We start from the raw sequence: 27,930 nt of genomic DNA, 5'->3' as shown, positions 1-27,930 counted from the left end.
CACAATGCACTTCAGTTTTTGCAAGTGTGACATCACCTGACAAAGACCGATTGAGAAACGGCAACACTCATCAGTGTTGGCAACGTTACTTTAAAAAAGTTACTTCTCAAAAATAGTAACTGAGTTAGTAATTGCGTTACATCATTATAAAAGTAACTAATTACCAGGAAAAGTAATTGCATTACTTAACTCTTTCGCCGCCATTGACGAGATATCTCGTCAATCAAGAGAAAACGCTTCCCTTCCAATGGCGAGCATTTCTGGCTTTCCGCAATACCGCTATTATCCACCAGGCAATTTTTTAAACTCGGAAGTATTGCCCTATGGCAAGGGGCTGCATGTCCGTGTCTGTTTTAAAGATCGCTCTGAATGGAAAAGTCTATGAAAAGTCCGTCACAAAAATGGAATTATCTCTGCCATTTTACATCCCTGGTATCTTCACATTCAGTTTCCATGAGTGGGACTTAAACTAATAATAATTATTATTATTATTTAGTGTAACACAAACAATAATAATTTACAGAGTGTAACAATTTCTCACCAGTTTCCCCATGCATCTCTGCTGTCCAACTCCATCCAGGCACTTGTGGTGGATGCCCATCTTGCAGGCCTTGCATCGAAGACCCAGCTTTGCATTGGGACCTGTCAGTTTCAGGTTAAATACAGTATTGAAATTAGATATTTGCACAAAACAGAATCGATACACTGTCAAAAACAGCACTTTGTGTCCATTATCTTCTAGTTGTTTCTAATAAGCATTGTAATGTATTTTACAGTATGTGCACAAAATGAACAGGTAATTCCAACTGTGTTGGCTACTAGTAGAAATTTATGCTATTTATGTAGAAATGTTTAATGAGGGTTTGATATTAAAGGAGTGCCATTCTGCAGGTGTTCAGGTTATTGGTATTAAAAGTGAAGCTAAAATTCAGGGTCACATTTGTTCAGGTAAATAAACATTTCTGTAGTCTTTAAAGAGCCCCTATTTTACTTTTTACGATTTTACATTTCTTTTGGTGTGTAAGTGTGTGTTAGTACACGTTAACGGTCTGCAAAATTACAAAACCCAAAGTTTTCCTTCTGTTACTCACTGGACTTGACACTAGGGGTTTGACCTTGGGAGACCAATCGTTCTGATTCTCAATGTAAAGGGCCAATGAAAATTGGCAAATGAAATACGAATGGAATTTACATACCGTGACTCTGCCTGTAGATCCGAGTATAAAACTGAGGCTTGTAGGTGATTTAATTCAGTTTTTGTTCTTCTGAGACGATCCTAATGAGGGTGTCTCTTCTTTCGGGTCCAGCACATGGATAAGTGCTTGAAGAGCCCCCTGGGCATTTCAGCAGACACAAAAAGAGTGAATTTTCTGCCTACACAATGCTTTTCGTGTATGCTTTACTGTGTGCGGTTGATACTTTCTCACTCTCACAGCTGTTAGTGTCGCCTCTATGCTTGGGTTATTCCCACCCTCGGACGGCGTTCAAGGAGAGCCTGTGAGCTTTGAGGGCGATGGGCTTTTTTAATGTTGCAATCTGTGTCAGATTTTTCTTTCCTACCAGTTGCTCATTGCGACTGTTGCAATCTGTGAAGTTCCTTGGGGCACTAATAGTCACCTCATAGCTATTTATTGGTTACTTTTGGGAACTTATATAAAAGTGAAGTTATTAATTGCAGCATCGCAGAGTGAGTTTTTTCCATTTAGTGGCTGATAACTCAGTTGCCCCCCTCAGGTGTGGTAGCGCTGTACGAGAGGTGACCCAGATGGTAGCTGTGCTATTCCGAACGTTGGGCTGGTTGAACCCTCCACCCGACTCCAGTGCTCTGAGACGGCTGATTGGTACTTTGTAGTCATGCGTGACTCTGTTATGCCTAGATTCTGTACTTTCTTCAGTACAAGCTCGCCTCTGCCTGCTCCTCGCATTTGGCAAAGGTCGCAGAGAAGTCGGGCCTGCTGTTACTGTCCTCCTCCGCCAGGATGGTGGGTGTAACTAGGTGTGCCAGGGCAGTTTGCACCGAGTTGAAAGTGAGAGAGGCCCTCTCCTGGGTCAAATTTCTTTTGTACAGACACAAAATATTCTGTCCTACACACCTCCACTCTCTCTTATGTGTCACATGGTGGAGACTTTCTCTCCTCTTGTGATGCTGAAGGTGGTGGGTGGTCCCATAGCCCAGTGCTTCCCAATCCTGGTCCTTGAGGCCACCCTCCCAGAAAGTTTTAGATGTCTCCTTATTTAAAACACCTGATTCAACTTATTAGCCTTCTTCCAAAATGGTAAACATGTCTCCCTAACAAGTTGAGTTAAATCAGGTGTGTTAAACAAGGAGACATCCAAAACTCCCCGGGAGGGGGGCCTCGAGGACCAGGATTGGGAAACACAGCCATAGCCTATTGAGTTTGGTCCACCTTTTGACCCCCCCCCCCCCCTTAGTGCCCCGAACTCCATTTTCTTTGACCCCTGGGCATGGTTTTGGAGTGACTTTTACTACCTAACAGAAGCTCGTTGGGACCGTTTAGCTCGCCGTGCCAGGCGCCGCCTGTTTCAACTACGTTATTTTCTCCCCTCTGGAGAAAAGTCTGGCGCTCTTCTCTGAAAGAGCGCGATATAGCCTGTCCACGGCCAACATGGAGCGCCAGTTTTTCAACCCATACTTCGTAATGGCTAAAAAGGGGGGGGGGGTTATGACCGCTCCTGGATTTGCGTATTCTCAACAGAGCTTTTCTAGCCTCATGTTCAGAATGCTCTCACAGAAGTACATTTTAATGTATTCTATACCAGGGCTGGTCTGTGGCATTAGACCTGAAGGACCCATACTTCATTCTCCCTCGACACAGATCTGTCCTGCGGATCCTGTCCTCTCGAGAACAGTTGTGTGTTCACTGGTACTTAGTGCCTTAGCACAATCATCGCTCAGGTTTCGAGTCAACTGGGAAAAGAGCTAGCTCTTCCCTGCATTTCTTTCCTCGGGATGTAGTTGGGTTCGGTTGTCAAAACGATGCACTTGCCAGAGCAGCGTGCCCAGCCATACTCAGCTGCCTTTTGGCTTTTTGAAGGCAAGCTGTTAACTCTGCTGAAGCTTCTTAAACGTCCTGGGTCATATGACATTCTCAGTGACGGTTGTACCTCTCGAGTTGATGCATATGAAATCGCTTCAGCAATGGCCTAACGACCAAATTCAATGGTGACACCGCGATACAAAGAGGGTTTCTACTCTCCAGTGTGGCGCAGTTTTATCATTCCGTGGTCAGACTCAGCTTCTTGTGGACCGTGGTCCCTCGAGCAAGTCTGCAGATCATGATTCCATTGATGCCTCAAGCTCGGGCTGGGGCGCTGTGTGCTTGCGATCTTTGGACTGCCTCAAACTATTCACAATCTTCTCTTCCTGATGAGGTTTTTCAACGTGTTTTTCAAGAGGCAGGCACGTGTGGGTTCATCCCGACAGCATGACGATAAATCCAGCCATGTGCTCCAGGTTCCTACCACTCCCTTTCAAGATCAGGTAGGGAGCTTCCAGGCCCTTCCTAGTGATGACCCAACTCTTGCTCTATTGTGTCCGGTACATGTGCCCTGCACATACCTGGAACACACTCAGAATGTTACATGTTCTGATCAGCTCACTTTTTGTTTTGGAGGTCAGCAGAAAGGAAAGGTTATCTCCAAACAGGGACTCGCTCACTGGTCGTTGATGCAATCTCCTTGGCATATCATTCCCAGAATTTGCCCTGTCCGCTGGGGTATGGGCTTATTCTATAAGGAGTGTAGCTTCCCCTTGGGCACTGCCTAATTCATCAGCACAACGTCGAGTGAGTGACAGAATAGGAAAGTCTTGGTTACAATTGTAACCTCCGTTCCCTGAGTGAGGCAACGAGGCGTTGTGTCCTTCATGCCACAATGCTGACCTCCCGCTGACCAGCTTGTCCTAGATTGGCTCCTCAGCACTAAAACTGAATGATATTGCCTACCGCCCTCTGTTTTATACCTGGATCTCCTGTCGGAGTCACAGTATGTAAATTCCATTCGTATTTCATTTGCCAATTTTCATTGGCCCTTTACATTGAGAATCAGGCCGATTGATCACCCAAGTTCAAACCCTTAGTGTCCCTTAATCGACACAACGTCTTTTTCCCTCCCTCAGGTAACGGAGGTTACAGTCGTAACCAAGACGTCTATGATGATGCGAGTTATCATCTCAAACTGAAATCTCTTTTCTTGGACTTCAATGAATGCAAAAATTGAAAGTGACAGTTTACTTCCGCAGCGAGTTGATGTGGACTAGATGCACATTATTATACTTCCTCCATAATATCCTAAACCTTATCTGTCGGTTATGTTCTGCTCAAGCTACGCTGGCAAAGTTAATCAAACAGCTTGGTCATTTGCATTGTCTGGATCAGATTTAGGCTCGTACTAATAAGGTAGTAAAGACAATATTTTCTCCTGTTGGGGAGCTGATCTTCCAAATATGGTAAGTAGTGTCACATTTCTAGAACACGCTTAAGGTATTCAGCCAATCACAATGCAGTGGACATCTGGCCAATCGGAGCACACGGCACTTTTTCAGAACAATAAGCTTCAAAAATCAGGGCATAGAGGAGAAACAATAATGTACGTTATGTGGAAAATAATGTTTTTTTTAACCATAAACCACGTGAACAACATTGCATTACACCAAATTCACAAAATAACGTTCTTTTTAGCAATGTGATAGGGGCTCTTTGAAGATGATCCTTTATTAGCCAAGTATGGCTTCAGTTCCCAGAAACACATGCAGAACATTTTTAACAATATTAGTATTACTGGAAACAGGAATATGCAGATGTTAATGCTTAGCTAAAACAGAAACAGCAGAGGACAAACATAAGCAAAGCATACAGCTATTAAAGGAATAGTCTACTCATTTTCAATATTAAACTATGTTATTACCTTAACTAAGAATTGTTGATACATCCCTCTGTCATCTGTGTGCGTGTGCGTGGGCGCTGGAGCGCGCTGCGACACCTCGATAGCATTTAACTTAGCCCCATTCATTCAATGGTATCAAACAGAGATAAAGTTAGAAGTGACCAAACACATCAACGTTTTTCCTATTTAAGACGAGTAGTTATACAAGCAAGTTTGGTGGTACAAAATAAAACGTAGCACTTTTCTAAGCGGATTTAAAAGAGGAACTATATTGTATGGCGTAATAGCACTTTTGGGAGTACTTCGACTCGCCTGAAAAGTCGCAGCGCGCTCCAGCGCTTACATGCACGCACACAGATGACAGAGGGATGTATCAACAATTCTTAGTTAAGGTAATAACATAGTTTAATATTGAAAATGAGTAGACTATTCCTTTAAAGGAACACGCCCAGATTTTGGGAATTTAGCCCATTCACCGTATCCCCCAGAGTTAGACAAGTGCATACATACCTTTCTCATCTCCATGCGTGCTGCAACTCTGTCTGACGCAGCCCCCGCTAGCTTAGCTTAGCACAAAGACTGGAAGTGAATAGCTTCAGCTAACATACTGCTCCCAATAAGTGACAAAATAACGTGAACATTTTCCTATTTATGTTTTGTGATTTGTCACACCGTGTACAAATAACAAGGTCATATGAGATACAGCTATCTTTTAACAGTGTACATACTGGGAACTATATTCTCAAAAGGCGAAGCACTGCTACTTGGGCGGAGGGATTTGCACAGCACCCGAGAAGCCCCTGGTGAAGAGCAGAGAGTTCGGTCAGAGTTGTGCAGAGGTGTGACTATACAAATCACAAAACATAAATAGGAAAATGTTTACGTTATTTTGTCACTTATTGGGAGCAGTATGCTAGCTGAAGCTATTCACTTCCAGTCTTTGTGCTAAGCTAAGCTAGTGGTGGCTGCGTCAGACAGAGTTACAGCACACAAGGAGATGAGAAAGATATGTATGAACTTATCTAACTCTTGGGGATATGGTGAATAAGCTAAATTCCCAAAATCTGGGCGTGTTCCTTTAAATGGATGGCACAGGCTATCAGTCTAAAAAGGATTATTAATCTTGTTCCTCCGTTTCGTCACTTTATATTACTTCACCTGGTTGTGCAAGATGCACAAATAAAAACATGTTGATAGGGTGTATATTTAAATTTAAATAAATATACTATAAATATGTCTAGAAACTTTAATAAAACAATAGTTTCTAGGTCCTTTAATAGAATATTTTATTAACTATTTGACGAAATGCCTATTTCTTCACAAAATATCTGACACTCTGATGTCTTTTTGAGTTATCTTTGGGTAGACAAGAATTACAGTATAACATCTAATAGAGTGCCGAAGTAGGCTAAACCGCGGAAGTGAGTTAGCATTTTAGCACTACCGGTTCCCTCGCCCTGAAGTCTATGGGTTTTTTGAATGGGTTTTTGCTAAATCGCCTGAAATAAGGCCTGTGGTTAACAAAGCCTCTAAATATTTTCACGATTTGTTCTATGACATAAAATACACCAGTTATAATCTGCTTGTGATTTTTTTAAACTTTATTGTGTCTTAAAAACGGTGGTTGCTAACAAGTTGCTAATAGGGACTACATCCTTGGCGGGGAGTTTAGACGTCATCATGACAGGAAATCTGTCACTAGCCTTTCAGCCTCACGTTCTCAGAAGTTTACCTTTCAGTTAATATATACAGGGAGTGCAGAATTATTAGGCAAGTTGTATTTTTGTGGATTACTTTTGTTATTGTACAACTACAGTGCTCCTGGTCAACTCAAAATGCCAACAAACCCCCAAACCCGAACATTCAAGCAGCAAAAGTGAAACCCTGGCCCCCTCCAGAGAATATTTCTATGTACATCATCACCAGGCAACCACCGGTGTGCAGAACCACTAGGCAACCAAATGAAAAACAAAGATTTCACCATCTCACCTGTTTTTTTTTCAACTGTTAAAGTGAGAATAATAAACAAACTCTACATTTACAAAAAAAATTAATAAAACAATAAAAAATAAAAAAATATATAGACTCAGTGACCAATATAGCCACCCTTCTTTTCAATAACAGTCACAAGCCTTCCATTCACGGATTCAGTCAGTTTCTTGATCTGATCTGAACCAACATTTTGTGCAGATGCAACCACAGCCTCCCAGACACTGTTCAGAGAGGTGTACGGTTTAACTTCACTGTAAATGTCCTGCTTAGGAAGGGATCAAAAGGTCTCAATAGGGTTTAAGTCAGGTGAAAAAGGGGGCCATGGCATTAGTTTTTCTCCTTTAAGGCCTTTACTGGCCAGACACTCAGTTGAGTACTTTGATGCATGTGCTGAAGCGTTGTCTTGCATAAAAAAGTCTTATTGAAAGATGCAGATTTTTTCCTGTACCACTGCTTGAAGAAAGTGTCTTCTAAAAATTGGCAGTAGGTCTGAGAGTTGTTTTTTATTTCCATTTTCAACCCAAAAAGGTCCAACAAGCTCATGTTTAATAATACCTGTCTGTGCCTGCCTGCCTGTAATGTAGAGGACGCTTTGTTCAAGCAGTGGTGCGGGAGGGGGTTTGCATCTTTCAAGGAGACTGATTATTTTTAAGACAACGCTCCAACACATACATCAAAGTACTCCACTGCATGACTGGCCAGTAAAGGCCTTAAAGATGAAAAACTAATGACATGGCCCCCTTCTTCACCTGACTTGGGCCCTGTTGAGACCTTTTGATCCCTTCTTAAGCAGGACATTTACAGTGAAGCTAAGCAGTACACCTCTCTGAACAGTGTCTGGGAGGCTGTGGTTGCGTCTGCACAAAATGTTGGTTCAGACCAGATCAAGAAACTGACTGAATCCGCTAATGGAAGGCTTGTGACTGTTATCGAAAAGAAGGGTGGCTATATTGGTCACTGAGTCTATATATATTTTTATTTTATATTGTTTTATAAATTTTTTTTGTAAATGTAGAGTTTGTTTATTATTCTCACTTTAACAGTTGAAAAAAAACAAGTGAGATGGTAAAATCTTTGTTTTTCATTTAGTTGCCTAATAATTCTGCACACTAATAGTTGCCTAATAATGATGTACATAGAAATATTCTCTTAATAAAGCCAAAATTTCACTTTTACTACTTAAATGTTCAGGTTTGAGGGTTTGTTAACATTTTGAATTGACCAAGAGCATTGTAGTTGTACAATAACAAAAGAAATACTCAAAAATACAACTTGCCTAATAATTCTGCACTCCCTTTATAACGTTATATATTTAGTCTTTTCAAATTGTAGTTTTTCCAAATATTGTTGTACTGTGGAGAGACTGTAGTTTGACATGTTTTGTTTTGTCCGGAGATGCAACCACAAGTCGTCGATGAAAGATGCTCGTTTACCGTCCAATGTTCCTCAGCGGAGACTATTCGTGCTGTAAGGTAAGCTAACACAGCGATGATTTCCATGTGAACACCGTATTTACTGCCTTAATGTGGCCATGACCAAACTTTAATGGTGCATATTGCTTAACACGCTAATGATATGATACTTCGACGGTCAGATGTAATTAAAAAGGCTAAGTTAGCAAGAATAAACGTTTTTCATAACAAAATCAACAGCTAAAATAACTTACCTGTGTCTTTCTCTTAAAATATCTTAAAACTTGTTTACTTTGCTGTTTAATAGATTAGATCCGCTGCAGTTTTATTAAAGGCTAACGTTTAATTAAAATATTAAAAATAATACCTGGTTTATTGACTTTATTCAACTTTGCTTTACCCACTAATAATAATGATTGTATTTGTAAACAGCACTAGTTAGGCATTAGGTAACAATGATATTAATCTTTGTTATTTTAGTAGTAAATGTTAACTATATTTAATGTGCTATATAAACGTGGACGGATCAATGAAGAAGATTAATGTAAATGCTGAAAAACTCCATTCTAATTTAATACAAATATTTTATTGTGTGATTTTAGTAATTTTCATTTGTAAAGGTGTAACTTCCATAAAACTAACATTGCTTATTTTGAATTTATCCTTAGACGAGCTGACCGGATGCCCAGTGTCCATTCTCGCATCTGCAGCTGTCATTTTCCTGCAGGGGACAAAAATGTCCCTGTTTTGTTTATATCCACAAATGATGTTCCCACTGGACAAATTTTGGAAGATCATTCATACTCCCTGAGACAGGATAGGGCTGATGTGCCTAAAAATGTTCCACCACCCATTTATAAAGAGGAGGAAATGGCTACAATTTATGGCTGACAAAGATGATGAACCATCTCTGGCTGATCAAAACCTCACTATCAATTCTGAGGAACCACCAAATAAAAGCACAACTAAAGAAGAGCTGCAGTCTGGACGAAAAAGAAGAATCCAGCTTGAGATTGAGTTAGAGCATTCCATAACAGAGATTCAGCTTCTCAAAGACTAACTCCAAAGGCACACAAGTAACTGTCATGACAGGTATTCAGCCTTTCAGATGAGTGAAACTGTGATTTGAATGGAGACAGGATTTCCAGATAGAGATACTTTCAGTGCTGTGTGTGAATATGTTGCTCATTTTGAGGATTCCATTACGTACTTTGCTGGATAAGAAATCATCCTTGAGGACCTTGATTAAAATTTGCCACAACTATACACACTTGCACTTGCATTTTCCATGTGGGCATTCACATTGTGTTACAAAAATACCTTCTTTCCCTGTAGAGACTTGTCATGTGAATTATATAGTATATAGTTTGTTTTCAGTTTACTTATTTTATGAAAATAAAGATGTTTACTACAAAACTTGCTGCAATGTTTCTGTGGATCAGTGATTGGAGCATTTTGTTAACTTTTGTTTAATTCCCAGAGAACACGCTGATATCTATAGCTTGAAGTAAGTCACTTGTCTAACAAATACCAAAAATTAAATGTTAAACTATTGTATACTATTGTAACTATACACCAGTCAGCTCACAGTAATGTGAGATCAAATTTACTACACAGGCTCTCACATTGGGGCTTGTGGATTACCAGGTAAAAATATATTGAAAATGTGAACAAAATTAGTATATATGGTTTATTTAGGGAACATATATGGTTTAATTATAATATATTGTATTTAAGCATTGATGCTATTGGACAATTCTCTTTAAATTCAACATATATAATTACATATAACTATTATATTAAATGTTTGGAATTTAACTGTGTTCTGTTTGTTCAGAGATTGTATAGTTATCTTATAAATACATAGAACACTATTATAACTCCTCTATCTCTCCATAGTTTTACTTAATGAGACTTGATAAACCTTGTCCCTCATGCTGGCCCTTACAATACCGGTAAGTAAACCAGCATCTAAGCTGCACTGTTATGTCCAGATTTATAGTGGTTCTCTCTCCTCGATCTATGGTTTTTCTATTGTCTAAGTAAGAAAAAGTACATAAGATTGGAAATTGATACGGCAATAGCTAGTGCTTCTGAGACGTTATTTTTTTCTGGCGAATTAGCAAATGGAATGCAAACATACAATCAAACATAATACAGTGAAAGATAATCTTTAAAGTTTATTTGGGGCACAATGATCAGGCATAATAACCTTAATCACAAAGAAAATAATATTAAGGTTTATATAAACTAACAAAATAATAAACTAATAAATAAATATTTTTGGAAATAACGAATTTGCAATATTTCTCATGAAAAAAGTGAATAAGTGTCCATAAACAGCGCAGATCATAATGAGCGAACGTGTTTTTTAAATAAAGTTTGAGGAAGCTTGATGATGACGTTGATCCGCGACCGGTGCGCTGTAGTCCGTTTATAGCATACCGTTAGCATTTTATATCTGACGGCTTTATTTAGGCTTCAAAATTTATACATTTTCGATTAACTTATAAAAATTATCTTGAAAGACAAAACGTGTAAGGTTCATAACTCTTTGTTGAACACAGATCTTATTTTTTGCGATTTTCCAATTTTCTATGGGGAAAATGAATGGCTTTTCGATCGAGGGAACCCATGCGCCGCTAACTTCCGGGTTGGCCTACAAAGTGACATCATGACTTTGGCACTCTATTGCTTTCAGAAATTAAATAACTGGCTCTGTGTTGCCAGCAGCCATATCACCCTGTAACCCAAGACTGGTTGTCCACTGAAGCTAAGCACACTTTAAAAATGCTGGGTTATTTTCATCCCTTTCATATTTAAAGCGATTTGAGTGCTGCTGCAGAAAAGTTCTATGCAATGTAATGAATTATTATTATAAACAAATAATAAATACTAATCACAGGAATTATTGTCTATTATTGTCAGCTTCCCTACTGCTCCCAAGAAAGAAGCAGAACTGACAGCAATTTATTAAGATAAATTAATTCTATGTATTAGATTAGAATATTACCAATCAATAATAACCACCTGAGAAGCCACTTTACCAGGTTATAATTAAAACAGCAGCGGGGTGAGGGTGGGTGAGGTGGGAGAGTTGGGTTATGGTACTTCTATTTCTAGAAGAATCTATTCATCATTTTAGAGACTTACCAAACACTTTGCCTGCTCCCCCTTGGCAAGCTAAAAATTACAGGAAAGAATCCCTCTAGCATTACAAACATTGCATACATCAATACAAATCTACTCCGTTTATTGTCTAAAACTGCACCCAAAAACAAACTGTCGAGAAAAAATATAGGAAAATGTTGCAAAATCAAGCGCCTTGAAAGATGCATTCATTTTTTATCTTTAGAAGTTTTACACATAAAACAACAAGTAGTACTTACTGTTTAAAACTATGTCCACTCAACATTATTAACATAATGGAAGCATAAATTGCATAAAATGTTTGGAAACAATGACAGCAGAGAAAATATTTTCTTGCACATTTGCATTTCTCATTATACAATGATAACAATAATTAATATCTTATTTCAAAGGCAAGCTGTATTTTTATAATAACAATATTTCAAGTCATTTTATGACTACTACTAAAATAATGGTTACTGCTAACTGTTTATGTAGTGTCCCAGTATGGAGGACCTTTTGTGCCAGTTTAAAATAAAATCAAAAATCAATTAAATAATTAAAACATATACATTTTAATTTATAAATTTTAAAGACACAAACACCGTGGCACAAAAAGTACTTTGTACACTATTTATGTGAACAAGCATATAGACAAATAATTTCACTCCAAGGCAATAGTCGTACTCTAGCACAAGCAAAACATAAATAGATGCGTGAGTGTCATGGAGTTATGTACAAAAAAAGTTATTAAACAAGACCAATATGGCCCTTAACACTAAAACTATCCACTTACTAATAATCTTTTAATATTAGCAGAGAAATAAAAACATGTTGCTCATTCCCTTTTGTAAATCTTAGCTGGCTTGCAAAGGTTTGAAATGACACTGCCAGAAAAGCAGAATAGACATATTCTCTGAGTTTATCAGACATAGCAGATATTTAGATGAATGACACCCACCTGTCACGGTGGATACTGTGTTCTGTGTTTGAATGTGTGCTGATTGTTCTCACCTGGACCAAAGAGTATAGAAGCGCAAGAGGGGAAACTCTCATTCGTTTTTGGCAACAGTCACTAGGTGGCGCTTCAGTAGCGCGGCCGCCATTTAAAGTGCCCATATAATGACTGCTTTTTCACAAGTTAAATAGGTGTATGAGTTCCATAAAGCATGTTTCAAAAGTTGTTTGCTCGAAATAGCTTGTAGGAAAAGATCTCTAGTAGCCTCTGTCTCAATGCATTTCAGATTGTGCCGTTTTGAGCTAGTCATTACATATTTATGAGCTGCTGCTCCTTTGATTACGCCCCACTACTAACGTCATGTGCCCGTGCGCGTGTTCAGTGGTATCGTGAGTGGTACAGGCCATACTGTGTTATTATTTTTATATATTATTGTTAACGGGTTATGTTGCCAACAGACAAATCAAGCAGAAAAGTATCACTAATAAGTACACTGTAGGAGAAGAAACTCATCATGACACACAATGACTCCAGAGTAAATTGTGATGTAGCAGTCTCAACAATACACTCGTTTTCCCTGGACAATACTAACATATTCCCGTTATAAAACATTTTCAAACGCATTATTTTCGCAAATGACCGAAATTTAGACCCGGCGGGGGATGTATACTGCTTGTGGGCCGCGTGCTAGCTGCTAGAAGCTAGCGGGAGGTCCGGACCATAAAGTTATAAGAGACTCGGGGGTACGTTGGCCTCGTCAGAAAAGCCGGGTCGGTAAGGCTCGGTCTCGGTGTGTCAAACTCATCATGACACACAAAGATTCCAGAGTAAATTGGAATGATGTAGCAGTTTCAACAATACACTAATTTTCCCTGGACAATGCTTACATATTCCCGTTATAAAACATTTTCAAACGCATTATTTTCGCAAATGACAGAAATTTAGACCCGGCAGGGTATGTATACTGCTTGTGGGCCGCGTGCTAACTGCTAGAAGCTAGCGGGAGGTCCGGACTGTAAAGTAACAAGAGTCTCGGGGGTACGTTGGCCTCGTCAGAAAAGCCGGGTCGGTAAGGCCCGGTCCCGGTTAGTTTGGCAAAGCACTGTTACTTCGTTCATGTAGAATTGTAAAATAAAGCCGTTAAATTTTTTTTAAACTTTCGAAACCACGCTGCAAACTATCTAGCCCCCAAAAAATATCTATATAGCGTACTGTCTACAAACAATAACATATACATTTAAAAGGTATAATTTACGGCATTAGCATCAATGTATGAACACTGTTTTGAGATAGAGATGCTCATAAATGTACTATTTTGTGACAGAAGATGACAACATGCAAAATATAACGTGACTTCTTACCTTTTGTGTTGATATAGCGATCGCGAATCGAATCCAGTCTGTTTCAGATGTGTGAATAATCCATGAAAGTCCAATAAAAAACATTCAATGACCATTTTTGTCCACAAATGCGTATAATCCGTGAAAGCTAAGTCTGTTGTTTACATCAGATTTCGCATGAACGTCTTATCGCCTACACTCTGAGGAAAACTTGCGTCGTAACACACTGTATATGAGATCACATTTTAGGTTTAAATGAACACGCGTTTAAACTTTGTTTTTAAAAGTAGGCGGGAGTATAATCCATAACATCCAAATAGCGCTGTTATTTCCGTGAGACATGATAACAGCACAGAGGGTATCACCAAAGTGACTGCTGTGTTCTCTCTAGCTCCCTGGTGGGTGGAGACCTGCAAGTGGGGTGGTGGGTGGGAAAATTAAAACTGAATGTGACGAAACGGCTAGTTACGTCACAACGGAGCTGAGTTTGAACTCGCGCACTCTGAGACTCAAGGCAGAGGACATTCAGAAACATGTGTCTCACTCAAAACAGCATGGATGGATTTTTTTTCCAAGTTTGTATGCGTGTGGAAGCATCAAAGACACAAAATAATACCCCAAAACCCAGAAAAATTTAGTTTTTCATAATATGGGCACTTTAAGAATGAATATTCTCACAGCCAATTCCTTCTCAATTCATTCTCAGCAAATCTCACAGCCAAATCAGAAGCGCAATAGTTAGTTTCTTAAATTAAAATTTTCTTCACTTGCTACACCTACACGAAATGCTGTATTGTCTTGTATGTATGTGTTGTGTTGTTGTTGTTATCAGTTGTGGAATCCAATCATTAAATAGATACACATTTGAGGTAGTTTTTTCCTGCTTTATTATGTTATTCTATTTTATGCTACTTTACTACTATTATTAGTTACCAACTCCACTAGGTATGAAATATATTTTGTATTAATCCCCTGGATCCCTCTACAAACATTATAATCTTATAGAACAGGATGCATTGTTCTGTCTGTTATCCTATAATTGACACTTTTGGACAGTGGCTGTTTGTTTTATTTACATAATCAATTTCGAGCAATTCAGATGTATATGTGTGTATATGTGTGTGTATATGGAGTCAAAATATTATGTGTGGATGAGTTTATGTCAGTATGTTTGTATGTAAAATTAGCCTATATTAAAGTGGAAGACTTGTCTAAATATCTGAAAATAAGTTGTAAAAAGGGAATAATGATCATTGGTCTGATTGTATGTTATTTTGTGTTATTATCATTCAGTTTGAATTTGATCTTTTAATGTACAAAGTAGCTGATATTGCCATCACTTCTAGTTGACTCCCGAGTCGCTTTCATTTTAAAATGGCGGATTTGTAGGGCTGCTGCTGCTGGTGTTGCAATGGAACGCTCTATTGAGTTTCCCCTCTTGTGCTTCTATAATCTTTCCCTGGACTCATCTGTTAATTACCCATCATTGCTGTTACACCTGTCACTCATTTAGCCTGCCAATTTAAGCATTGTCTCTGGTCTTGTTTGTTGCTGGGTCATTGTCCTTGTTTGGCTGTCTTTGTTACACGTTTGTATTCTTGTTGCGCATTCTGTTTTGCCTTCCTGCCTGTCTTGTAGGCTGTTTACACTTGGCATTAACATGTGTTTTCGTCGATCGGATCACAAGTGGACGACGTTAATGCCAGGTGTAAACGGTGTTCAAAACGTTTTGAGCTCGTCCACTTTCGACCACTTTCAACCACATCCAGAGGTGGTCGAAACCACTTTCGATCGGATCGCTTTGGAGCTGCGGAACGCACATGTGGTTGAATGCGTTCGAACAGCCACACGCGACCGCCTTCTCTCCGCCCATTTATCTAATCTGAGGTATTAAACACAAGTTTTACGTCTTTTTTGACTTCTGGCGTGAACATTCGGTGAACAGCGCTATTTTTAGCATTTCATTGATAAAACTAAGCGGCTGATCTCCGTAGTTTCATTTTGAAAGCGTGTGAAAGTTGCGCGATCCTATTTCATAAATTGCGCTGAAAATTCAAAGAAAGCTCTTACATACTCATGTACAAAACACTGTGCAGCATGTTTACTTGCTAAACAAGCAGTGCACTCCGACATAATATTAGTTTGCATCCATATAAACTCATAATTACTCCCGCTCGGGTTTGAATGACAGCAGAGAGACTCGCCCACCTAGACCCCGAAGCCGCCGCCAGGCGCCGCCATTTGCGCCATTTAGAAGTTCAGCCGCTATCAGCCAATAATTTCCTAAGCCAAATTGAGCCGCCAGCTGATAAAGTTTGGCTGAGCCGGCTAGAATTATTTGCAATCAAATAATATTCTATCACATAGAGACATACACACACGGAATATAAACAATACACGAGATCCATTTTCCGATTGGTTTCATAACAGCACAGTCTTGTGCTCGCTCGTTGCTACAATACACAGAGGGGTTGCAACCTGTGGAGGTCGCATATGCAGGCTGCATACGTCATCAATCCTGGTTTATTTAAGTTAACTGAGCATTACATTCGCAAGCCATACGCATATTACAACAATTTACGACTAACTTATAATAAGAATTGATGACGTAGGCAGCGTAAAAATGCGACCTCCAGAGGCAGTCTTCGGATTGGTAAATTAAAATTGCTGGTTTTCCCTACAGAAGAAGCGATGCATTAGTAACGTGCGCGTCACAACAATGCATTTCAAAAATAGACTGTGTTATTTTTATTTTTGACCAATGCGCGCGACCAGCATCCACACAGGAAAAAGCTGCGGGTTTGTATGTCTGTTTCCGGGTGCTGTATGCAGCATGTTCATTTTTACTTTAATTTTGTATTGGACCTGCCATTTGGAATCGGTGAAGTCAAATACAGACGCGTTTCTTATAAGAGCCGCTTCTGGGAAGTCCGCGGCTGTATAACATTGACTAAAGTGGTTGCAATCAGGTCCGGTAGCGCCGCCACGCATATTTCTGCGAATGAGAGCAAGTAAAAGCAACAGAAAGTTTCTTTCTATCGGTCTCCCATGCTGCTTGAATCTCAGAAGTAAAGAGACTTTTAAAAAGCTTGCCAGTAAAATCCATATCACACCAGCAATGACAAGGTAAGCTAACGTTGCTATGGGTACAGTCCAGATACATAATATATTGCTAGGCTATTGCTATGCTATCTACCGTTTTATTACAAACAGCAACCAAAACTACAACGTAAAATTAGTGTAGACTTTTAAACATCAATGTTAAAAGTTTTTACCAGCCTTTGTATGGGAACCTATAATCATTCATTCATTCAACCCAGTGCATGCCAGGTTTGTGCTGTGGCTCTGAATTAAAAGTGAATTAAAGAATAGAAATGAAAAGAGGTTGCGTGTTTTGCCATGTTATTAGTCTATAAGTAGCATTATAGTGGGCTCTAGCTCTATTGTGTTTGGTTATGTGTACCATAATTTACCAGACTTTTACCAGATCATTTGTCTATGTTTATAATTCTGACAGTGATTGTTATTGTATTTTGCCATAAGTCTTCACTGTGCCTATTCAAAGCTCGAGGGCAAACACATAACTTCTAGATTTATAAGCAGCAATAAACTACATTTTAACATTTTATAATGCCTAGTCATACTTCTGTTATTTTGATGAAAGTAACTAAAAAGTAACGTAACTCATTACAGTTCAGAGACAGTAATATTGTAATGTGACTAATTACTGTCAAATTACAGTAATTTTTAATATATAATGTATTACACTAATTTTCCCAACACTGTTAATCAGTATAACGTAGACATCTGTAGACATGTGGCAGCTTCAGCCATTTGCAGCTATGAAAAGTTTGGCGGCTGCAGCAGCCATTTAGGTTTCGGCTGAGCCGGCTAGCCAGCCAATAACTTCATCAGCCAGCCATTATTCTCAAAACAAACGGCTTCGGGGTCTACGACCACCGTCTCACAGATCACCCCCTCATAGTATTCAGCACAGAAGCGGTCGAAAGTGGACAAAAGAGACGGATTTAAATACCAGGTGTAAACGTAATGTGTCTCTCTCGTCCACTTGTGATCCGATCGATGAAAACACATCTTAATACCAAGTGTAAACAGCCCCTTGGATTCAGTTTTGTGTTTATTTAATAAATCATCATTATTTGGTACTTGCATTTGCATCCTTTAAAATCATAATGTGACACCACCAAGTTAGTCGTGAATATGAAAAAGAGTTGCGGAGATATGGCATCATGACCCTTTATCCGCACATTTTGACAAACTCGTTTACTGTTATTCAAAAATGGTTAAGGTTATTAAAAAGCCAATTTTGGTGTCAATCGGACAAGTTCGAAAAAGTAGATTTTTTTGAATAATTCAAAATGGAGGAAAATAATGTCATAGGGTTCAATCAAATTGGCATAAGGCAAGGATACATATGAAACAAGAATTTTGTTTCTACAACTTAATGATCAAGTTATAAGCAAAATAAAAGTGAAATTTTGAACTGCTGGTGGTGCTAAATGGTTTATCATACAGACTTCAAATATGGTGTGGTAACATTTCAGACTGCCCTTTATCTGTGTGCCAAATTTCATAACTTTTACACATTATGTGGGCTGCCATAAATGCAATGGCGGAAGAAAGAGAAGAATGTAATTTCCTGAAAATATCACCCCAGTGTCAGCTGCCAATAGACGATTTGATCAGATGCACGTGCTGTGACGCAATTATGGGTCTGAGCGGAACTTAACTTCCAGTCTCATTTTGTTTAATGGTCTGACTAGTGTCCAAACTAAACTCTGGAACAAATACCCCATTGAAATAACAAATGTGTTGGTTTCCTAAAGAAGAGGAAGACATCAATCATCGATTACCGCATATTTGATGGGAGGTTTGGCAACCGAACTGTATTTTTTTTTTATTATTTTGTACATTTTGTATTATTTTGTATTAGATTGTATACATTATATAGTGCACATTTTACACAGTAACGTTATAGTTTTTGATACACTTTAGCTATGACTTGAATTAAGGTAATCTACTTGTTGTTTATTTAGCTTGTTATCAGAAAAAATACTCTAAAAGGACTGTTGTTATTGATTCTTTGCGGAGTTTACCGGAAGTTACGTGTCCCACAAAAGCCATATTTTTATGCAGTTACTGCTGCAACCATCTATATGAGCGATCAATGATGTGGTGTATAAATGTGAAAGTTTTTTTTAGGTTATTAAGTAATTTTTCCTTGGTAGATAAGGTACATTTTTATTACCTTACATACATAAATTAGGCACATTTTCTATATTGTAGTAATTTTGACACGGGCACAAATGAATTTAGTGATTTTCACATGGGCAACCATTGGTTAGTATACCATACACAGGATACTAGAGGTTCACCTCAAGTGTGTGTGTGTGTGTGTGTGTGTGTGTGTGTGTGTGTGTGTGTGTGTGTGTGTGTGTGTGTGTGTGTGTGTGTGTGTGTGTGTGTGTGTGTGTCAGATGACCCCTCCCTCTTCTACTTCGTGGCACCAGCTAAAGAATTTCACTTTAACAATAAAAATGATCTTAATAGATCATTCAACAAATAAGAAAATATATAAATTAGAGGGAGTTTGTCATCTAATTTATCTGAAGTATTTTGTGAGATTCTGGCCAGTTTGTAGAACCCTTTAACTGTAATATCAACACAAGGAAGACACAGTGGTAATAAAATGGAATTTATTAACAAAAGATAAACAAGAAAATTAAAAACACTACTAATTGATACTAAAATACTAAAGAATAGAAAAAGATAGAATCTAAAATGCAAAGAATAGAAAATTGAAGTGACTGAGTTGAATTTATGGCAGAATGTTTTCTGTTTCTAATAAGATGAACACCTTATTTCTAATAACCCAAGTGATCAAAGAATTATCTGATAAACGTTAAAGAAATCAGTTAAGCAATATTAAGAAGCGTCTATGGTAAATAGTTACTAATAGAATAGACCAATGCCTCAGGAAAGATTTGGTTGTGTTATATTTACATTCTATGCGGTCGAATGAGACGTCCGGTGGTGGCCCGTCGGCCATGTGTCAGGCTTTTTCACATGCTCCAATTGGGAAAGAGTCATGTTCAGTTCAACAACCTTGAAGACAAAGTGCTGTTAAAATGCTGATCTCCGGAGAGCACAGAGAGGATTCTAGCAATCTGGAACATGCAGACGCGTCCTGTAGTCGGTGCAGAAGGTCCTTAACAAATCTGAAACACGCAGATGAAGGTCCCTTGAAGTGAAGGTTTGCTCTTCAGAGCTTCACCTTGTCACAGACGTACGCCTTTTTGGACATGAGGCTCGAAACGTGGTGTGATCTGCTCAGTCTCTGGATGCACTTGTGGTCAATCTGGTTCAGTTTCTGTTGTCGAACTCAGAACGAGGAGCTGTAAAATCTCAAAGAGAGATTCACAAACTTGGTTTTTCGATAATCTGTTATTGTCTCTCTCAGCGGGAGACAAGAAGTTGGGTCCTCCGTTTCAGTCTCTTAGCACATGGCAGAAGACTCAGAAAGATGGGGTTTGTACTGTTGTAATCTCTAGCATGGAGGCTGGAGAATTAGAGCAATGGTTTTCTATGTGTCCTGTTTCATTCTCTAGCATGCAGGCAGGAGAATCAGAACTTGTGTGTACTCTGTTAATGTTTATTTTTCGGGGTGAGACTCAGAACTCTTATAACATTTTAGATAAGGAGGAGTTTGCATCTTGGTGCTTTCCTTATGCAGAACCGTGAATGATGTTTTATTAACAAAGTTCGGGAGGAACATGTCAAATAAAATACCTAAGGGACTTCAGCTGTTTTCAATCAATAGTCAATAGCACAGCCGCTTTCAATCAGTAATCAACAATACACCCAATCAGCTCGAAAGCAAGCCATACATAAGTCACAGTTGAACTCACTGAAAATCCTTCGCATCTTTCAGAATGGCATCTTTCAGAATGGCATCTTTCAGAATAGTAAGACCAAAACTCTGTCGACCTCCAGGTAAGAGTACGAGCCCCCAGCAGGCCTGGGTCGATCCCCAGTAATACCTGCTACACCGCAACCTGCTGCTCCACGTCATTCAGCGGGGGCTTCCAACACTCCTCGCCCGGATTTACCAGCCACCAACAGTAACCGTCGCTCCACTAGCGTGAGGTTGCCTCCACTGGCGGGGCAGGCGCGAACTGTTGCCACTAAACAGCTGCGGTCCGCGGCTCCTGACGTGAGGCTGCCTCCGCCAGAGCCGCGAGCCCGAAAAACTTTTCCGGGTTATTCTCCACCACAGGCTTCCACTCCGGATATACCGTCCACCAGCAGCGACTGTCTCCCCGTCAGTGTGAGGCTGCCTCCGTTGGCGGAGCAGACGCAACCTGCTGCCAATATCCACTGGTCATGGCCCGCGGCTCCTGACGTGAGGCTGCCTCTGCCAGAGCCGCGAGCCCGGACAATTTTAGCCGGTCCTTCTCACGAAGCTAACCCTAACACTTTTCCTCAGCCAGGGCCTACGGCAAGTGGTAGCGCGATGATGCCTCCACTAGAGGCGCAAGCCCAGCCCATCTACTTTCCACCTCAACACTCTCTCTCCTTCCCGTTCGGTTCCCAAACTCCATCAGCAGCAGTGAGCACAAGACCACCTAATTTTTTCTACACTGAACTGTATTCCACAAAAGTGGTTGTTTTGAAAACTCCAGAAGCGCTCAAAGCTACGATCTACATGTAAAATAATCCACTCATAACAAATGAACGAGTTATTTGTGTTATTTTATTAATAAGCGCCAGTGAATCCACCGCGGGTCTGGCAGCGAATCTCTCTCTCTCTCTCCCCTTCTGTGCTCATGCAGTCGGTCTCTGACGGGCAGAGGTTTCTTGAGGCGCGCGCAACAGGTCGCCAAATAAAGAGTTCTTCTCGCACATAATGCTAATAGTTGTAAGTTTCTGAACTTTAAGCAAGCTAAGACAAAACTCTCGTTTATATCAGTGACACATGTGCTGATTGAGCGATGTAGTTTGAGGCCTGATTTGCTTATAGTACAAATATCTTTTATCAGAAAGACGAGAAAGAGACGCAAATGTTAAGGTCTAATAGAAAGTAAAGAGCGTTAAGACCTTAAAACAGACTTCATCACATCATAGCACCTTCATATTTATAATATATATATCTAGAGATCCGTCTCTCTTATACAGGTATTTATCCTGTCTGTAGGTTTGTGCATATACTTATACCTGTTCATTTTACATATTGCCTATTTTAATGTAATGTATGCATAAATTCAAAATACAATGCATACTATAGCTTTAATAGTCTATAAAATTAATAACTCAAGACTCTGTCTATCAAGACTTAATCTGTTGTTAGCATCTGGGCATTTTCACTTTAACATTATTAACTTTAAATTGTCCATATTTTAAAACTGGTAAAACTGAATCATTCCGTGGAATAGATTTTTGATCATTCTGCCCACCCCTATCTGGCACAATTTCATGCTTTTTCAAAAACACGTATCTAGATCTCAAAGATCGGATCAGATCAGATCGAATCAAATCGAATAATGATAATCGATTCAATATCTGGAGAATCGGAATCTAATCGATTCTTGAAATTTGAATCGAAACCCGGCCCTAGCCAGTACCTCAATATTCGGAATTAATCTTCCCGTAAACCATTCCTTGAGAATATTACTCGACGCTTCTCTCAATTCAATTTTCCAAGCCTTTTTCACCAGAACTCTCCAATCATATCTAACAACCTGGAGATGTTTTAAAACCTTTCATTTAATTTTTAATCTTCCAGTGCTGGCCGCGGTGCTGAAGACGCGCTCAGACAGGGTACTGGTGGCACATGCACAGATATTTACGTGCAACCTATTGGAAACTATTATTCGTTATTATATAATTATTATTCGTTATTTTACTTTATTACTTCCACTTAAGAAGAGTTTTGCAGTTTTTAATTTCAATATTTCTCTTTATATAAATATTATTTTGTACTTAAATCTATAATTTCAATATTTTACTAACCAAACTCATCTGCGTTTCCGATAGGTTGCACGAAAGGGGAAAGTATAGCTTTCTTCCCCTTGAGAAGAGTTGTGCACTTTTAAACTTAAAAAAAATCTCTTCACAAAAAAAACTTTTTTTCTTCCATTTAAAAGCTATAATTTCGTTATTTTACTAATCCAACGAATGACTCCTCCGCTTTTTAATAGATTGCACGTAAATATCTGTGCATAGTCCCATCACGCGTCTTCAGCACCGTGGGGAGCAGCCAGCACTCCAATGTGCAGCTTATTAATACCAGATAAAGTTGGTATTTCTTTGCAGAAACATTGAAATTTAAACATGGTCCGTGTAACGTAATTTAAATCTGATTTATGTTTCCGTTTTCTTGTTCTTGACATTCGCTGAATTCTGGGTTTATATTTTAAACTGCCGCTTCAGTGACAATGTCAAGATCAAATGCCTGAGTGACAGGGTATTGTGTGTATGTGTGCGTGCGTGCGTGTGTGTTTGTGTGTGTTTCCAAAATATTTTCAAAATTAAGAAAAACTAGACAAAGCTGTGCATTTTTTTTCTGTGTAAGTTTATGAACAAAATGATTGGAACACAATTGTGATTCTAAAGGGCACCAGGTGAAATCTTGCCTAGGGCAGCAAATTGGCCAGGGCCGGCCCTGCTCACCACGACCTAAAATTTTAACCCAAAGATTCATCCCACAATTTCAGATCTATCCCTAGTAGATGCTGAAACTATCTCCTACTTTATTAAACAGAGGAAGACAGACAAATTCTAAAAAGGCCATTTCATTTATATTTTCAACCTCCATTCACCTATCCAACCTTACCAAACTCTCAAATCCTACCTTCAATTCAGGAAATGAACAAGTAAAGACCCCTCAGACCCAATTTATAAACGACGCAAAACATCCAATCACACGCTTCTGGTTTCAAAACATTTAAAATTAGTCCTAATCCAATTGGGCATCCCAGCTGAACACCTTTCAGGTCACTCATTCCGTATAGGTGCTGGAACCACAGCTGCCCAAAAAGGACTCTCGCGGCAGCAGATCCAAGCTCTTGGTCGTTGGTCATCTGAAGCACCAAACCCTTATCAGTTAAATTAACTCCAATCACAAAAGGGGGGCTAACCATCCGATTGCAGCGAGTATTGAACTCCTGTCAAATTTCGCAAAACCCTCCCAATATCAAACAAACAGAAAGCCTTCTAATATAAATGATTAAATTTCCTCACCCATTGCCAGCGTGGCTTACCTGTCCGATCGCAGTGAGTATTGAACTCATGTGGGCACCACTAGAAAGCCTCCTAATATAAATTATCATTGCCCATTTCATCGCCAGCGAGGCTACTTGTCTGATTGCAGAGAGTATTGAACTCTCGTCGGGCACAACTAGAAAGCCTCCTAATATAAATTATCATTGGCATTGTCTTGAGTGTAAAAAGTATAAACATGACAGCAAAATATTGCCATATCAAACACGCATTTATACCTTAATAACTGTGATTATTTGAATAGTTTCACAACATAAAGATGTAATTCAGAATGCTAGAGTCTTTAAACGAGTATGAAGTTAATAGGTGATGGTTTTAAGTCAATTTTGTTGGTGGAAGGATTTTAAAGATTGGTTCTTTGGTAAGCAATACTTTGAAAAATGCTTTTCCTTAAGGAATGGTTACAATCATGCTGAAGGAGGGTTTGAAAGGATGCTAAGCAGAAATGGTGGGGGCCACTCAAAACATCCTCTTCTTCTCTGCTTTGGCCCGGAGGTCAGCCATAAAAGATGTTGGTCAGTTGTCTTATCTGATCGAACTGGACACCTGTTTATGTTAACCCACCAAAATCCACTCCAAATGTAGCAATTGGGAAGGGGTCTGGAATGTTTGTTGTACGCTGTTCCCTAAAATATCAAGTAATATAAAACTATTAAAAACTGTTGTAGACTATTAAGTAATGCAGTTTATCTTTTCCAAAAATGAACACCAAATTAAATTATGAGGAATTATAAAACGGTTAGTTCCAATCCTTGATTCTGATTGGTCAATAGGTGTGCTTTATTCACGATAAAACACTGCTATGACTGCTTCACCCAATGGTTCTATTTAATATCACTGCGCCCTTAGCAACACCCTTAGCAACACATAAACATATAATGAGACAAAGTCTAAGAACAGTTTGTTGTTTTTATTTGAGCTTTCATGTTGTTGTTCGCAGTCAGGGACTATTTTTTCTAGCGGAAGTAATGCTTTTATTAATTTAACTTCATGAAAGTTGCACTAATATTTTTTTTTACTTTAATATTGTGTGGTAACCGTTTTATAAAAGCAATAAGGTACGAGAGGCTGTGCTGTATCGTGAATAAGTAACGGCTGAAGGGGTTGCTGAAGGGGTTGCTTCGCGTCGTGCCTAACAACGCCCTTCAGCCGTTACTTATTCACGATACAGCACAGCCTCTCGTACCTTATTGCTTACATATATCATTTGTGGAACTTTAACAGACAGTGGAATTAATTATAATAATAAAATAATACTGTATATAATTTAAAGTAATAATATCCCTAGTCATAGAAATTTGATTAGTTAGATAATTATTGTCACACTACCCTACAACCTATTTCAACCTATTTAAAAATGGATCAACTTTATTCTTCTTAATATTCTCCTGTCTTTCTAACAGATGTCTGTTGTATGTAGCCTATGCCGCAGCTTTTAAAGGTCATGTTGTTCCTTTTCTGAAGTAATGCTGCTGAAATATGCTATAGCTGAGTTGTTTCAAATGCAGAATGAGGAGCTCATAGCAAACACAGTGCGCCAATCTCCCTCACGTATGCTCTTTATGTTGGCTTGAAAAAGCCAACATACTGTTCTTCATCTTAATTAGTGGTGCTTGCATTTATGCAAAGCATCACTATTACTATTGCTCAGGGGATATTCTTCTTCTTCCTACATCCGGACACTTTTTCGGCGCGTAACTCGTCCCGCGCGGTTTGTCGTAGATCCATGAAAGAGGGCTCAAATCGACCGGTTTATTGAGGAGAGGTGTGCTATGACTTAAAAGGAATTGGGTGCAGGATTTCCGAAAGGGGGGCGTAAAACCACCCGAAAAATCCCATTGACTTAACATTGGGCCCAACTTTGATGGGTCATAGGCTCGAGGATTTTGTAGAAACATGTGGGTTACAGCATTTAAAGAGGGTGGTACAGTAGGCTTTGTAAGAACATACATCATATTGGGGTGTAAGCTGTACCACTTGGGTGTAAGAGGCTCCCAAAAGTGCCCTAATGAAAAGTCAATGGGGCGAAAATCCTATAGACTAACATTGCGGAAAATTTTGACAGGTCATAGGTCCGAGCAAGGATTTCATAGAAAAATGTGGGTTACTAAATTTGAAGAGGGTGGTAGGCTATGTAAGAACATACATGACATTGGGGTGTAAGTTGTACCCCTGGGGTGTAAGAGGCACCCGAATATTCCCATTGACTTATAATGGGGCAAAAAACATGCCCATGTAAGGGAATAAAACAGTTCCAGATGAGATATCTTTGTTTTACAGTGTTGTAGAGATAAGTGGGTGGGCTCATTTTACTCAGGCATCCAATCAGTCTCTCAGGATCATCCCAGAGCTATTAAGGCACGCCCCTAGCAACAATTTTGGGCACCCTAGCAACATCTCCCATAGACTGCCATTATAAAATGTTTAGATGGATGTCTTTGCAACACGGTGTCATAGAGACATGTGGGTGGGCTCATTTTACTCAGGCATCCAATCAGTCTCTCAGGATCCTTACAAAGGTATTAAGCCACACCCCTAGCAACCACTTTTGAGCACCCTAGCAACATAAAATTCAAACAGTTATATCTCGGCAACAGAACATCGTAGAGACATGGGGGTTGGACCGTTTTACTTGTGACTCGGAGTGTAATCACTTGCCACATCATTTGCCACTCCCAAGCCGTGCCCCTAGCAACCAAATATGAGCACCCTAGCAACGGAATAAACTAGGGATGCACCGAATCCAGAATTCGGATTCGGCCGAATACTGGGCTTTTTGACGGGGTTCGGGTTCAGCCGAATCCTAGATTTTTTTTCCACCAAACCGAACCCTAGGCTTGCGCTACGCTGGTCGACGTCACGCAGCCGCCGTTGATTACACACATCGGGTGCTGACGTGGAAATGAGCTTTTTCTTTTGGTGAGCCTTAGGGGCTGGACACACCAAAACTTTTAAACACGGCTGAAAATGCCTTGAGGACGTCAAATGCCAGCTGTTTTTCAGCCGAGCGCTTGGTAGCTGTGATGCTTCAGCTGTGAGCCGGTTGGTTGCTGTGGTAATGTCCCGCCCCTCCTCCACTGTAATTGAACGGCCGTGTGAAAACTGACATTGACGAGCGGAGCTTCTCACTCAAAGTTTTAAATATAGTAGGATTCGGTATTCGGTTTCGGCCGAATCTTAAAAGGTGGATGCGGGGTTCGGCCGAACCTAAAAAATCTGGATTCGGTGCATCCCTTGAATAAACAAAGCCTTATATCTCCGCATCTGAACATCGTACAGACACTGGGGTTGGACCGTTTGACTCATGACTCGGAAGGTAATCACTAGTGGAGGCCAGGTGGTATTAAGCCACGCCCCTAGCAACCAAATATGAGCACCCTAGCAACGGAATAAACAAAGCCTTATATCTCCGCATCAGAACATCGTAGAGACATGGGGGTTGGACCGTTTTACTCGTGACTCGGAGGGTAATCACTAGTGGATGCCAAGAGGTGTTAAGCCCCGCCCATAGCAACCAAATATGAACACCCTAGCAACAGAGTAAACAAAGCCTTATATCTCCGCATCAGAACATCGTAGAGACACGGGGGTTGGACCGTTTTACTCGTGACTCTGAGGGTAATCACTAGTGGATGCCAAGAGGTGTTAAGCCACGCCCCTAGCAACCAGATATGATCACCCTAGCGACCGACAAAAAAAGCCTAATATCTCTGCATCAGAACATCGTAGAGACACGGGGGTTGGACCGTTTTACTCGTGACTCTGAGGGAAATCACTAGTGGATGCCAAGAGGTGATAAGCCACGCCCCTAGCAACCAGATATGATCACCCTAGCGACCGACAAAAAAAGCCTTATATCTCTGCATCAGAACATCGTAGAGACACGGGGTTGGAC

The 27,930-nt window shown here is 39.7% G+C and overlaps 1 protein-coding gene across 2 annotated transcripts in view; it reads right to left on the bottom strand.

The window, feature by feature from the left end:
* The window catches only part of stac (SH3 and cysteine rich domain), a 302,110-nt gene that overhangs the window by 176,622 nt on the left and 97,558 nt on the right, over window positions 1-27,930 (bottom strand). The window contains exons 3-4 of one of the 2 annotated variants that reach the window (XM_073869434.1): window positions 11,463-11,492; window positions 542-642 (exon numbers count right to left, since the gene is read on the bottom strand). In XM_073869434.1, coding sequence (XP_073725535.1) covers window positions 542-642; window positions 11,463-11,492 — 131 coding nt within the window. The remainder of the gene's footprint in view (window positions 1-541; window positions 643-11,462; window positions 11,493-27,930) is intronic. The other variant, XM_073869435.1, reaches the window with a different exon arrangement.

Source organism: Misgurnus anguillicaudatus, chromosome 7 (genome assembly GCF_027580225.2).
Source record: "Misgurnus anguillicaudatus chromosome 7, ASM2758022v2, whole genome shotgun sequence".
Lineage (NCBI taxonomy): Eukaryota > Metazoa > Chordata > Actinopteri > Cypriniformes > Cobitidae > Misgurnus > Misgurnus anguillicaudatus.
Note: the sequence above shows the minus strand (reverse complement) of the source record. Positions and strands in the feature narration are given on the sequence as shown.